The sequence below is a fragment of the Bubalus kerabau genome, chromosome 13, assembly GCF_029407905.1.
Source record: "Bubalus kerabau isolate K-KA32 ecotype Philippines breed swamp buffalo chromosome 13, PCC_UOA_SB_1v2, whole genome shotgun sequence".
Taxonomy (NCBI): domain Eukaryota; kingdom Metazoa; phylum Chordata; class Mammalia; order Artiodactyla; family Bovidae; genus Bubalus; species Bubalus kerabau.
In genome coordinates this window covers 68,353,804-68,366,056 of record NC_073636.1, presented here as the reverse complement: position 1 = coordinate 68,366,056, position 12,253 = coordinate 68,353,804, and the positions used below count along the sequence as shown (strand labels likewise).

The 12,253-nt window shown below is 44.6% G+C and overlaps 1 protein-coding gene across 7 annotated transcripts in view; it reads right to left on the bottom strand.

Moving 5' to 3' along the window:
* Nucleotides 1–12,253, bottom strand: part of DHX35 (DEAH-box helicase 35) — a 69,623-nt gene that overhangs the window by 17,767 nt on the left and 39,603 nt on the right. For all 7 annotated transcript variants that reach the window (XM_055545027.1, XM_055545028.1, XM_055545029.1 and 4 more), the window contains 3 exons: nucleotides 10,345–10,555; nucleotides 5,874–5,998; nucleotides 2,175–2,229 (listed from right to left, as the gene is read on the bottom strand). In XM_055545027.1, coding sequence (XP_055401002.1) covers nucleotides 2,175–2,229; nucleotides 5,874–5,998; nucleotides 10,345–10,555 — 391 coding nt within the window. The remainder of the gene's footprint in view (nucleotides 1–2,174; nucleotides 2,230–5,873; nucleotides 5,999–10,344; nucleotides 10,556–12,253) is intronic.

Genomic DNA, 12,253 nt, shown 5'->3' with positions numbered 1-12,253 from the left:
CAGTATTCTTGCCTGGGAAAGCCCATGGACAGAGGAGCCTGGTGGGCTACAGTCAATGGGGTCACAAAGAGTTGGGACATATCTTAGGGACTAAACAACAATGGCCTCTATGTAAAGACCTAAGTATAAGGAAATGGCCCCAGAGCCGCCTCCGGCCCCCACCCTCTCCTGGTTCTACTTCTCCCCAGAACCTGCCCTCTCCAAGGGCCCAACCCACAACCAGATAGTGCCAAACACAGAGGGCACTTTCCTTAGGGCCCCCAGCAGTCTTCGCGCCTGCTAACTACAGCTCCTTGGAAATACTCTTCCCCAGCTTCCATGACCCACACTGTCTGGCTTCTCTGCCACCTCTCCTGCTGTTTTCTCTGCATCACCTCTGGACTACTGCACTCACTTCCCACACTAGCAAGGTAATGCTCAAAATCCTCCAAGCTAGGTTCCAGCAGTGTGTGAATCATGAACTTTCAGATGTACAAGCTGGGTTTAGAAAAGGCAGAGGGAGCGGAGATCAAATTGCTAACATTCACTGGGTCGCAGAGAAAGCAAGGGAATTCCAGAAATAACATTCATTTCTGCTTCACTTACCACGCAAAAGCCTGTGACTGTGTGGATCACAAAAAACTATGGAAAATTCCATTTTTCTCCCCATCACTTATGGCAAATAGATGGGGAAAAAACAGAAACAGTAACAGATTTTCCTGGGCTCCAAAATCACTGTGGACCGTGATTGCAACCATGAAATTAAAAGGCACTTGACCCCTGGAACAAAAGCTATGACAAACCTAGATAGCGTATTAAAAAGTAGAATCACTTTGATGACAAAGGTCTGTATAGTCAAGGCTGTGGTTTTTCCAGTAGTCATGTATGGATGTGAGAGTTGGACCATAAAGAAGGCTGAGCGCCGAAGAATTGATGCTTTCAAACTGTGGTGCTGGTGAAGACTCTTGAGAGTCCCTTGGACAGTAAGGAGATCAAACCAGTCAATCCTAAAGGAAATCAAACCTGAATATTCATCAGAAGGACTGATGCTGAAACTGAAGCTCCAAAATTTTGAACACCTCATGCGAAGAGTCAACTCTTGGGAAAGACCCTGATGCTGGGAAAGATTGAGGGCAGGAACAGAAGGGGCTGACAAAGGATAAGATGGTTAGATAGCATCACTGACTCAATGAACATGAATCTGAGAAAACTCCAGGAGACAGGGAAGGACAGAAGAGTTTGGTGTGCCATAGTCCATGGGGCCGCAAAGAGTCTGACCTGACTTAGTGACTGAACAGCAACAACATTTGGGGCTAACTTGAATTGCACATTTTAAATGGGTGAATTACACAGTTTATGAATTATACCTCAATAAAGATCTTAAGAACTAAAAAAAATCTTAAAGAACAAAACTGCCACTGAAATTTAATATCAAACTGGATATTATCTTCATTGGAGGCAACCTTCACAGAAAAGACACTTCCAAAAGAGGTGAATTTAGGCCACAATTTTCTCTATTTTAAGATAAATACCACATTTTCAAATAAGAGAATAGGAGTTCCTCCATAACATGGTGTCTCCTTGTCCCAACAATATCATAGGCCAGTATTCTACCCAATCCTCCACGGGAACTCCACGGGAACTCCAGGAGTGGAAGGAAGGGGGTTTAGGGAGAGAACACTGAGCAGTTTCAGAACGGTGTCAGGGACAGAGAATAAGGCCCAGCGGGGTGACAGCTGAAATATTGGTAAAAGAATCTTCCAGGTGTCTCTTGGGAAGTATAGCTATAGTGATGGTTATTAAAAGCTTTTGATGTATTGACATGCTTCATAAATTTATTGTCACGATTGGATTTCATGATCCGATCATAAAGTGAAAGTGAAGTGTTAGTTGCTCAGTTGTGTCTGACTCTTTGCAACCCCATGGACTGTAGCCTGCCAGCCTCCTCTGTCCATGGGATCCTCCAGGCAAGAATACTGGAGCGAGTTGCCATGCCCTCCTCCAGGGGATCTTCTCAACCCAGGGATCAATCATGGTCCCATCTTATTTCGATAAGCTTACATGTCACTGAGAGGATCATATATATGGGAAGAACCAAGTCCATCCTTGAAGATACCAAGAGCCCTAGAGTGAATACAACCTAATATCACATACTAATAAATATGTAAGAAACACAGAGTAAGAGACAGACGTACCTCCCAGAGCATAGAGTAACTCCAGTGCTTGAACCATCGACTGCGCTGGAGGTGGCTGTAAGAAGCATAAATCCCCCCAAGTTAATTTCATCAGGCACCAGCCATAACAAGGCGACTGTTTCCTGCTCAAACCCACTCTTCGCTTTAACACGCCCCAGACTTCCCAGCCTCCACTCTGGAGATGTCCTTCCTCTCCCTCTCGGCACCCTTCCTACTCCTTGGTCTTCAATCTCAGCTTGAGTAAACATTTCCTTTGACGCTTTCCCTCATGCTCCACTCCCATCAGAAGAGATGGGTCCTTACCGTGACCTACCTTCTTGCTTTCCCTAAACTCTCATCAAAGATCTCTACTTTTTACCTCATGTCTCAGCCTTCTAAGAAGCCTCATGATACTGCAGTATTGATGGATGATTCATCTTTGTATCACCCAGAGCTCTGCCCCAGGCCCTCCCTACAGGGACTAACTGACATCAGTTGAATTTGAACTTCTGGAAATAAAAAGAGAATGCCAGACAATCTGAAGTTTAACAAAGCTGATACTGTGACTTTCAGTCTGAGTCTCTGGATCCTCACTGTCTTCTTTCTTTCCACGAACCTTTACTGAACACCTACTACTGTATGCAAAGCATCACTACTATCTCCTAAACTATTTCATTCATTAGCCACATAATAAAATTATAGTCCTTTTGCAAATTGCATAACTTTTTTCTAAATGCGTTCACAACAAATGTATTTTAAATACATACTTTTGCAGGTGAGCAAAGTGAATAACAAAATGTAAAAGACATTTGAACAAGATCCTAGAGGCCACTGGTGGCAAAGCCAGAGACAGAACTCAGGTCTTGTTTTTTCTACTCTGCCATACCCACTTGGAGAAGGAAATGGCAACCCATTCCAGTACTCTCGCCTGGAAAATTCCATGGATAGAGGAGCCTGGTAAGCTAGAGTCCACGGAATCGCAGAGTCACACACAACTGAGCAACTTCACTTCACACCCACTGGACTGCCAAGGAACAAAGGTGTACTTCTGGAAGCTGTGCTGACTGCAGGAACATACTGATGAGGGCAGAACTAGACCTGACTCACGACACACCAGGGCTTCAACAAATCGCTGTGGACTAAATCACATAACTGATTCACTAGTCCTTCCCCAGTGCCCACGACATCCTACTTTACAAAGAGGAAACATACCCACAGCACCTAAAAGGGGGCTTGACCACTGTCTTTACACCGAGACTACATGAGTAACAGGGAATGACCGAGCACTGAATGAGGTTCTGAATAATTACAGAACAAAACAGACAGGCCCTCTTGGACTCCTTTTAATCCTTGGCCCTGTGTGCAGGCAATCCCCAGGCCTGATGAATTCTGCTCTTGGGATTCATCATCAATCAAAAAGCCCACACCTTTACCCCCTCCTCCCCCAATCACATCCAGAAGATTTTCACCTCAACACACACTTACTAGTATTTCTCCAAGGCCTCATCTGATTGGAGATCACATAAAAACAGTTTTAATGCAGCTCGAAGGACTGTGTTTGCTTTTCTCACTGCCTGGTGTTCTGCTCCCACTGTTCCTTGTACTCATGGCCGCTTCACAGTGATGACCCTGGGACAGCTGCATGCTATTCCAACAAGGTCATACACTATGAAATAAGCACCTTTCTTGCTACTGGGCAATTGAGCGGTTTTCAGTTCTTTGCTACTGTAATTATCACTGCTAAATATATAAAATTATATGCATCCTGTGATTTCAACTGTTAAAAAAACCCCCACAATTTCAGGGGAAAATAACCAGAAGGGAATATATGAAGATGTATTTATATGTATTTCCTTCATTTCTCAGCTGTCCAAAAGTTTATGATTTTCATTATTATATTTTTAAATTTAATATAAAATGATACTATAATCATTATCCTACATATAAGTTATTTGCTTCTTTTGAATTATTTTCAGGAGAAAATTTCCCAAGAAGAAATACCAGCCATTGCTACAGCTCATAATGTCAGAAAGTCCTCCATGAGGACTGAAACAGAATACAAAACCATTTCCCCCAAGTTGTGTCAGCGGGACTTTATCATTTTTCTTTATGTTTGATCATCCAATTAATGTAGAGTGGAACCGCTATTTCAATTTGCATTTCTTTCTCCTAGAGAAGTCAAACATATTCTAATGTTGGTTACTATTTGCGCTGTTCATGCAACATCAGGGACTTTATCATCCAGGAATCTAGCCTAGTTACACACATCAACAAGGTTGGGCTAGAATAGAGAGTCAAAACAATACAAGTTTTCAAGTCATAAAAATTCAAGAAGAAAACATGAGTGAGTATTTATTAACTGACTGAGATATGGGGAAGTGCTTCACAAGCACAAGAAAAGAAAGAAAATCACAGAGCAAAGGTAGAAAGATCTTGCTGCGGAAACGTTTACAGTGGCTGCACGTAACTAAACAAACAAGAAATACAAACAACTAGAAGAACTATTTACAAGAAATACTACAGACAAAGGTCAATAGTTTTAACTAGTTAAGGCTTTAATAGTTAAAGGACTCTTAAAAATCACTAATAAGCACTAAAATAGTTTAATTCAGAAGAAATATAAAGTGGCTGATAATTTTCCAGTGGTCATGTATGGATGTGAGAGTTGGACTATAAAGAAAGCTGAGCACTGAAGACTTAATGCTTTTGAACTGTGGTGTTGGAGAAGACTCTTGAGAGTCCCTTGGACTGCAAGGAGATCCAACCAGTCCATCCTAAAGGAGATCAGTCCTGGGTGTTCACTGGAGGGACTGATGCTGAAGCTGAAACTCCAATACTTTGGCCACCTGATGCGAAGAGCTGACTCATTGGAAAAGACCCTGATGCTGGGAAAGATTGAGGGCAGGAGGAGAAGGGGACGACAGAGGATGGGATGGTTGGATGGAATCACCGACTCAATGGACATGGGTTTGGGTGGACTCTGGGAGTTGGTGATGGACAGGGAGGCCTGGCGTGCTGCAGTTCATGGAGTCACAGAGTCGGACATGACTGAGCGACTGAACTGAACTGATAATTTTTTTAACCTTATGAGAAATCAAAAAAGATAAGAGATAATATTTTTCCTTCTTCCTCCCACCCACCAAATTAGAAAAACTCTAAAAGAAGATAACACGGCAGGATGGGTGGCCAGTGAGTCAGGCATGCATGCACTACACAAGCTTATACCTGTAAAGGAATTCGGCCATGTATCGAGGACCTACAAAATGATTATGGCCTTTGACCCAATAAACCCACTCCCGGAAATAATCAGAAATGCAATCCGCTGTAGGGACTTTCCCTGTAGTTCCACCATAGACCTCCTGGCTTCCCCAGTCGGGATACTTCTTTATCATGCCGACACACTCCACCCCTCCCGACTCGCTAAAATCCCACTTGGGTTTCAGGTCTCGCCTCAGACATGACTTAACTGGGCTGCGGGCCTTTCCTGTGTCTCTCAGAGCACAGGGCACAGACCCTATCATTACTCCACTTACTCTCTCTCCCCCAACAGACAAGAACAGAAGTTGTCACCCTTGTCTGGCTATTCTCCCCTAGACCCTGCACATGATACCCGTGGCTAAGTGAAAAACACCAGAAAGGTAGCATGCTCTGTACCGATGTCAGCACCCCTCTGGGAGCATTCCAGTGTCCCGACGGCTGCAGATGGAAGGCAGGACTTACCGACATGAAGTGGAACCTGAGGACGTTGTCGATCCCCAGCGCCTTCAGCTGCAGGATGACGGGGGCCAGGTTGCTCCGCTGCATCTCAGGGACAGTGGACTGAGGCAGCTGGTCAAAGGCTTCCTCTGGGGATAGGAAATCAGAACTGTTGGGGATCAAATGTCACAATCAAATGTGACCATTCTGCCAAAGAAACGTTGTCCTTCTCTCACTTTAACGAGGGGCTCTAGGAGTCTAGGCTCAGACTCATACGATACTGTGATAGAACATTGCTTCCTATTTAGGAAAGACCCCCCTTTTTTTTTTCAACTTTAGATACATATATTTTAACAATATGTCTTTATAAAAGTATGCCCTTTTACTTTAGAATGCTTTTTACAATGTGATTCTTGTTAGCAAAACATTAAAACGAAGCAACAAGTGATACTGGGGGTGCCCTGTTTCCATTCCCTCTGCTAGGGACGGAGCCAAGGAGCCAAGGACTATACAGAAAAGCAAAGAACAATTTCAGGATAAATTACCAAATAAAACCAGAATATAACCAAAATATCTCTAAAATATTAAAAAATGACCAAATCTCCTAAAGACCAAAAATTGTTCAACTTTTTAAATCAAGCCAGGCACATACGTCACTCCCAGAATCCAATGCTGCCACGAACGGATTAATGAATGCTTACACACACCATCCACAGGGTTCAGGAGGCCAAGACGGGAGGGGCAGGAGAGGGGGGAGGAAGGGTAAGAGACTCTGGGAAGCCTTTATAAAGAAGCTAGATAAAAAGGGTGAGGGAAAAAAACAGGGAGGAAGAGATTAAACCCTTTTTGTGTATATTCAGAAAGTCTATGGATCATTTAGAGAAGGATTATAGACAAAATCCTCCCACATCAGTCAACATTTTACCTGTGCACACCCTCCTTCACACAAAGGTGGCCTAGCTTCCAACATAAATCTTTAATTAACCAGAGAAAAGTCAGAGCAGAACAAAAGGTGTCATGAAGAAACAGCACTATCACTGAAGGACTCAAAAAAAAAAACTTTAGTTTGACAAAAGAGACAATAAATATTCTGTAAGCTGATTGATACAAATCATTAAATGCATGGGCCCACCTGGAAGGTTCCGGGTAATAGGCAATGGCTGCCGCTGCTAAGTCGCTTCAGTTGTGTCCGACTCTGTGCGACCCCAGAGACAGCCCACCAGGCTCCCCCGTCCCCGGGATTCTCCAGGCAAGAACACTGGAGTGGGTTGCCATTTCCTTCTCCAAACAGGCAACGGCAGGAAGTTCCAAATGGGATATTCCCTTCAAGTTTCAAGAGCGTTTGTGGGGTAGCCTTTTGGTAGGATAACCACATTTTCCAAGCACACTGCGATCAGGTAAGAGGACGATCCTGATGAAGATGCTCATAGGAAGCAGGTGCTTCTTAAGAGTTCAAGGACACTTCAGTTAAGTTCAAGGACACTTGAGTCTACTGAGGACCCGAGTACACAAAGGCACTGGGCCAAAGGCTGCAGGAGCTGTGGGCCAACAGCTTTTGAGACATTTCCGTGATTCAGAGGGGTCTGGGACCGAGATGAGGATCAGGCTAGGTCCCAGTGGAGGGTCCTCCCAAGGAGAAATGGAGGCTGAAGGGTGGACGGAGGACGGCTGAGGGGAGAAGGGATTTAGGGCACTGACACCCGGGAGAGGAAGCCAGGGACGAGGCGGACCCGCCGGGCAGAGGAAACAGCCCAGGGAAAGGGACCAACGGTGTGAGAAGCGGGTGTGGGAAGACAGAAGGGAGATTCAGAAGAGAGAGTAGTGCAGCAGGGGTGCAGTGCGGGGTCAGTGCTGGCGGACAGCAGGCAGAGACAAGCCAGGAAGTCCCGGAAGGACCTGGGGAACTGTTAATGGTCAGAGCAGGCAGCGCCCTGCTCAGAGCTGTGATCTCTGGAAGCAGGTTGGCGGAGGAAACCTAGAGGCTGGATCTGCTGCACCCCATTACTGTCAGCTGGTCTCCCCGCAACCTCACCTCCACTAAAGCTGCCCACACCCTTTACCCAAGTCCACTTGCCTATCTTTAGTCTACAGCCTGCTGTTTGATTTCACTGGGGCATGAGATGATGCTGGCTTGTTCCTCAGGTTAAATAAAGAATTACCATGTGACCCTGCAATTCTACTCCGAGCTGTATATCCAAAGGAATTAAAAACACAGACTGAGGCACACGTACATGCTTATTCACAGCAGCGCTATTCACAACAGCCAAAAGGCAGAAACCACCATCAACTGATAAACAAACTGTGGTACCTTCATACAATAGAATATTATTCGGCCATAAGAAGAAATAAAGTACTGATATACTGTAAATGAACCTGGAAAACATTATGTTGAATGAAAGAAACCAGACACAAAATGTCACATTATATGATTTAATTTATGTGAAATATCCAAAATACTCATCCCTTGGTATCCACAGGAGACTGATTCCAGGACACCCCTCTCCCCCACTGAAGATACCATAATCTGAGGATGCTCAAGCCCCTCACAGAAAATGGCACAATATTTGCATATAACCTACACACATCCTCTGAATACTTAAAATCATCTCTATACTTACAGTACTTAATAGAATGTAAACGCTATACGAACTGTTGCTGGTGTGTAGGCAACTTCAAGTGTTGCTTTCTGAAACTTTCTGGAATTTTTTTTCCCAAATATTTTCAATCTGCAGTTGGTTGAATCTATGGATACAGAGGGCCACCTGACCATCCAAAACGACAACAAAGATTGCTGGTTGTCAGAGGCTGGCAGCAGGGAGAAATGAAGAAGGAAATACTGCTTAACAGGTAAGGACTTTTACTTTAGAGTGATAAAGATGTTTCCTAACTAGATAAAGGTGGTGGCTGCACGCTGTGAAGATAATAATGCCACTGAACTGTTCAAGTTAAAAGGGTTAATTTCATGTTATGTAAATTTCACCTCATTAAAAAAAATTTAAGTTTCCTGAAAATTCCTCTTCCCCATATTTCAGTTCGCCTTTGAAACTGGCTTTCCTCTTTCTATTTCCGTTATTCCCTCTTAATACCTTCAGAGGAAGAACCTTACCTCTCTGGCTTCAGGTTCTGCATTCTCCCTCCCTTCCACGAATCCTTCTTACCCTGTTCCTCCCCTTCAAGTACTAGTACATTCCACGTCCTCTGCTTGCTGTGATGAAATCTAACCCCCGCTGCTATCCCCTCACCTGGATTAACTACTGAGTAGCCGGTAAGATCAGGCTCAATTATGGACTGTGAAGCCCTCCCCAGTAGGAATAACTCCCTGCTGTCTGCTTCCAAGGCTCATTCAGTTATGGCAACTCTATCACACCATAACATGCTAATCTGTTCATAAGCCTGCCTCCACCACCAGGCTCTCAGCCATGTGGCCTCAGACCGTATCTCAACTGGCTTTAGATTTCCATGCCTGGCACAGAGCAAGTGCTCTGTAAACATCTGTGAAAAAGAATAAATGATGTCAAGGACTGAACAAGGATGATGGTAATCTGAAAGGAAAGGAGAGATATGAGGTAAAATCCCCGGATCTGGTTAAGTGACTGCAGAGGGATACTGGACAGAGAAAGGAATTAAAAATGATTTGAAAATTTAATCTAGATAATTGAGAGAAACCTTGACACTGTCACCCACAGAAGAGAGCACAATGAAGTAAAGAGCAGCTCTGGAGACCTCATTTTCTGTAGACAAAACTGTTTAGTTGGAGAGAAAACTCCTTAAGGGCTAAGACCGTCTTCATTGTAATTTCATGTTGCTCCTTCAAAGTCAAGCATGGAGCAGGAGCTGACCAACTGCTATCAATGAGTCTCAGGAGAGACCCTACTGGTTCGGCTCTGCAAAGGTGCTCTGAACCAGAGGAAAGATGGAACCCACTGTGGGGCCCCACAGGGTTTCAAGGATCCCAGAATAAAAAAAAAATGCCACAGGATGCTAAGAGAACGTTAAGAAAGACAGAACAAGGGTTCAAGCTACGTGTCACACAGCTGCTGACAGGCCAAGGCCCAGACTAGGTCAGAAAAGGGGTGGCAAATAATTGGTAATTCATGGGACTTCAACGGTGGTCCAATGGCTAAGACTCCTCACTCCCAATGCAGGGGACCCTGGGGTGCCATCCCTGGTCGGGGAACTAGATTCTACATGTCCCAGCTAAGAGTTCCCATGCTGCAACTAAAGATCCTGCATGCCACAACTAACACTCTGCACTGCCAAATAAATAAATATATATTTTTTTAACTGGTCTAGCTTTGGCCAGTGAGGAACAGTAGCAAAGAAGGGCCATGTCTGGAGTGAGGAAGGTGGTGGGGGTCAGATTACAGAAGGCCTTGTGAGGAAGATCTGGGTCTTAAGTTCTGCTTATTAGGGGTAGATACCTGTAATATTCTCTGATGCCCAGGCTGACTAGGAGAAAGGCAAAACCCCTAAAAGAGAAAAAAGCCACACTTACCTGTATAAAGGCGGTAACATTTCCCTGAGCGGCTGCGGCCACCACGTCCTGCTCGCTGGTTGGCTGATGCCTGGGACACTGGGACCACCACCAAGCACTCGATAGCTGTCCTGGGGTTGTAGGCCCGGAGCTTCACGAAGCCACAGTCAATCACATACACGATCCCGCTGATTGTGATGGAGGTTTCTGCTACATTGGTGGCCACGATCACCTAGGTTCCCCCACAGGAACGAGAGTCAGGATAAAAGTGTTTTGGTTGTCTTCACTCTGAATAAACGAGTCAAAGTCCTAAAAGATGTCAAGATATCCTCAATAGTGTAGAACCTGTGAGAGGCAGTTAGGTATCCTGGATGCACTAGAATGAATTTCATGCTCAGGGTGCCTTGGGTTTCAATTCTCCCTAAGCTTGGGACCTTGGACAAGTTCCTTAACCTCCTGAACATGTTTGTTTGTTTCCGTAATAAAATTTACCTCTCCCAGGGTTCTTCAGCGGATTAATTGTGAAACATACATGAAATGATTATTAGAGCCTAGTACTTGGCTCAGAGCAAATATTCAACAAACATTAGTTTTTACCTTTTGTACAACTCAAGTGATGCACATCGCCACCTGTACCTGCCCTTTACTTGTGTTCTAACTGCTTTCTGAGGGTCTGCACTTTGCCAGGCACACTTCAAGGTGCTAGGAATGGACAATGGACAAGAGTCCACATTCCAGTGTGAATGTCTGGGTGGAGAAACAGTGAACATAAGACAGTGACGAACACTTGGAGGAAAACGCAATAGGGTAATACTCTAGTATTATGTAGTGTTCAATATATACATCATGTTATAATATGTTAATAATGGAGCACGCTTACTTCAGGTTAGATGGCCAGAGAAAGCCTCTCTAAAAGATGATTTTAGGCTAAGACCTGAATAAAAACAGCAGCCGGCTCTACAGAGATCCAGGCAGAGGAAGGAGAAACAGCCGATGCAGCCACAGACCAGGATAATTAAATAAAAGATGAGGTTAGAAGGGATGCAGGGACCCGATCATGCACGGTCTATGGGCCACAGGAGGGGTTTGCATTTTATTTCAAGGGTGCTGAGTGCTGCCCCCTGGAGGGTGTGAAGCAGCAGGAGACATATAAATAGCACTTGGAACTTTGGTCGGGCACTTTTACTTATATCATTTTACAAAATCTCCCTACTATTTTTATGTAGCACAGTCACGATTTTATGCTATAAAACCATCTATCTAAAAGTTACTATTATTCATGTTTTACAGCTGAGAAAACCAGGCCTCGGGGTTGAGTAACTCATCCCAGTGCACAGGGTAACCCAGGTCTCCTGACTGGATGGCTACAGTTCACGTTTGACTGGACAGACTTGAGCAAGCTCCATCCCAATGGCCAGGGTGCCCTCTTAAAAGTGACCTGAAGCTGGGAGTGGAGCCTCAGGCCAGCTGTCCCTCACTACTGTGCTCTCTGCCACCGGCTGATAAACAGCCACTCTAAGGCGACCCTGGGCCACTGCTGCCCCTTCCTCACCGGATGAAGGGTAAGCAGCAGGACCCAGGCAGGGGCAGAGAGCAAACAGACTGGTTGCCTACTGGCTCCTTTAAACTAGTGCTTCTCACCACGCCCTTCCCCACCCCAATTTCAAGGCTAGGTATTTTTAAGCCACACCTTAAATTAACTGACTTAAATTTGGCTCTACAGGCAAACTGATTTTTCAAACAGATGGCTGAGAAACCATTTTACAGTAGCTAATCTACTGTTTCTGACTGATCACAATTCACCAAGACAATCCTTTAAATCAAGATACTGTTATGTGATAGGGAAAGAAAAGAAGCAAAGAGAAGTCACCTACTCTGATAATTACTAAACTTTCTGTGAGGCAGGCTGAGAAATCTTTGCAACTCATTA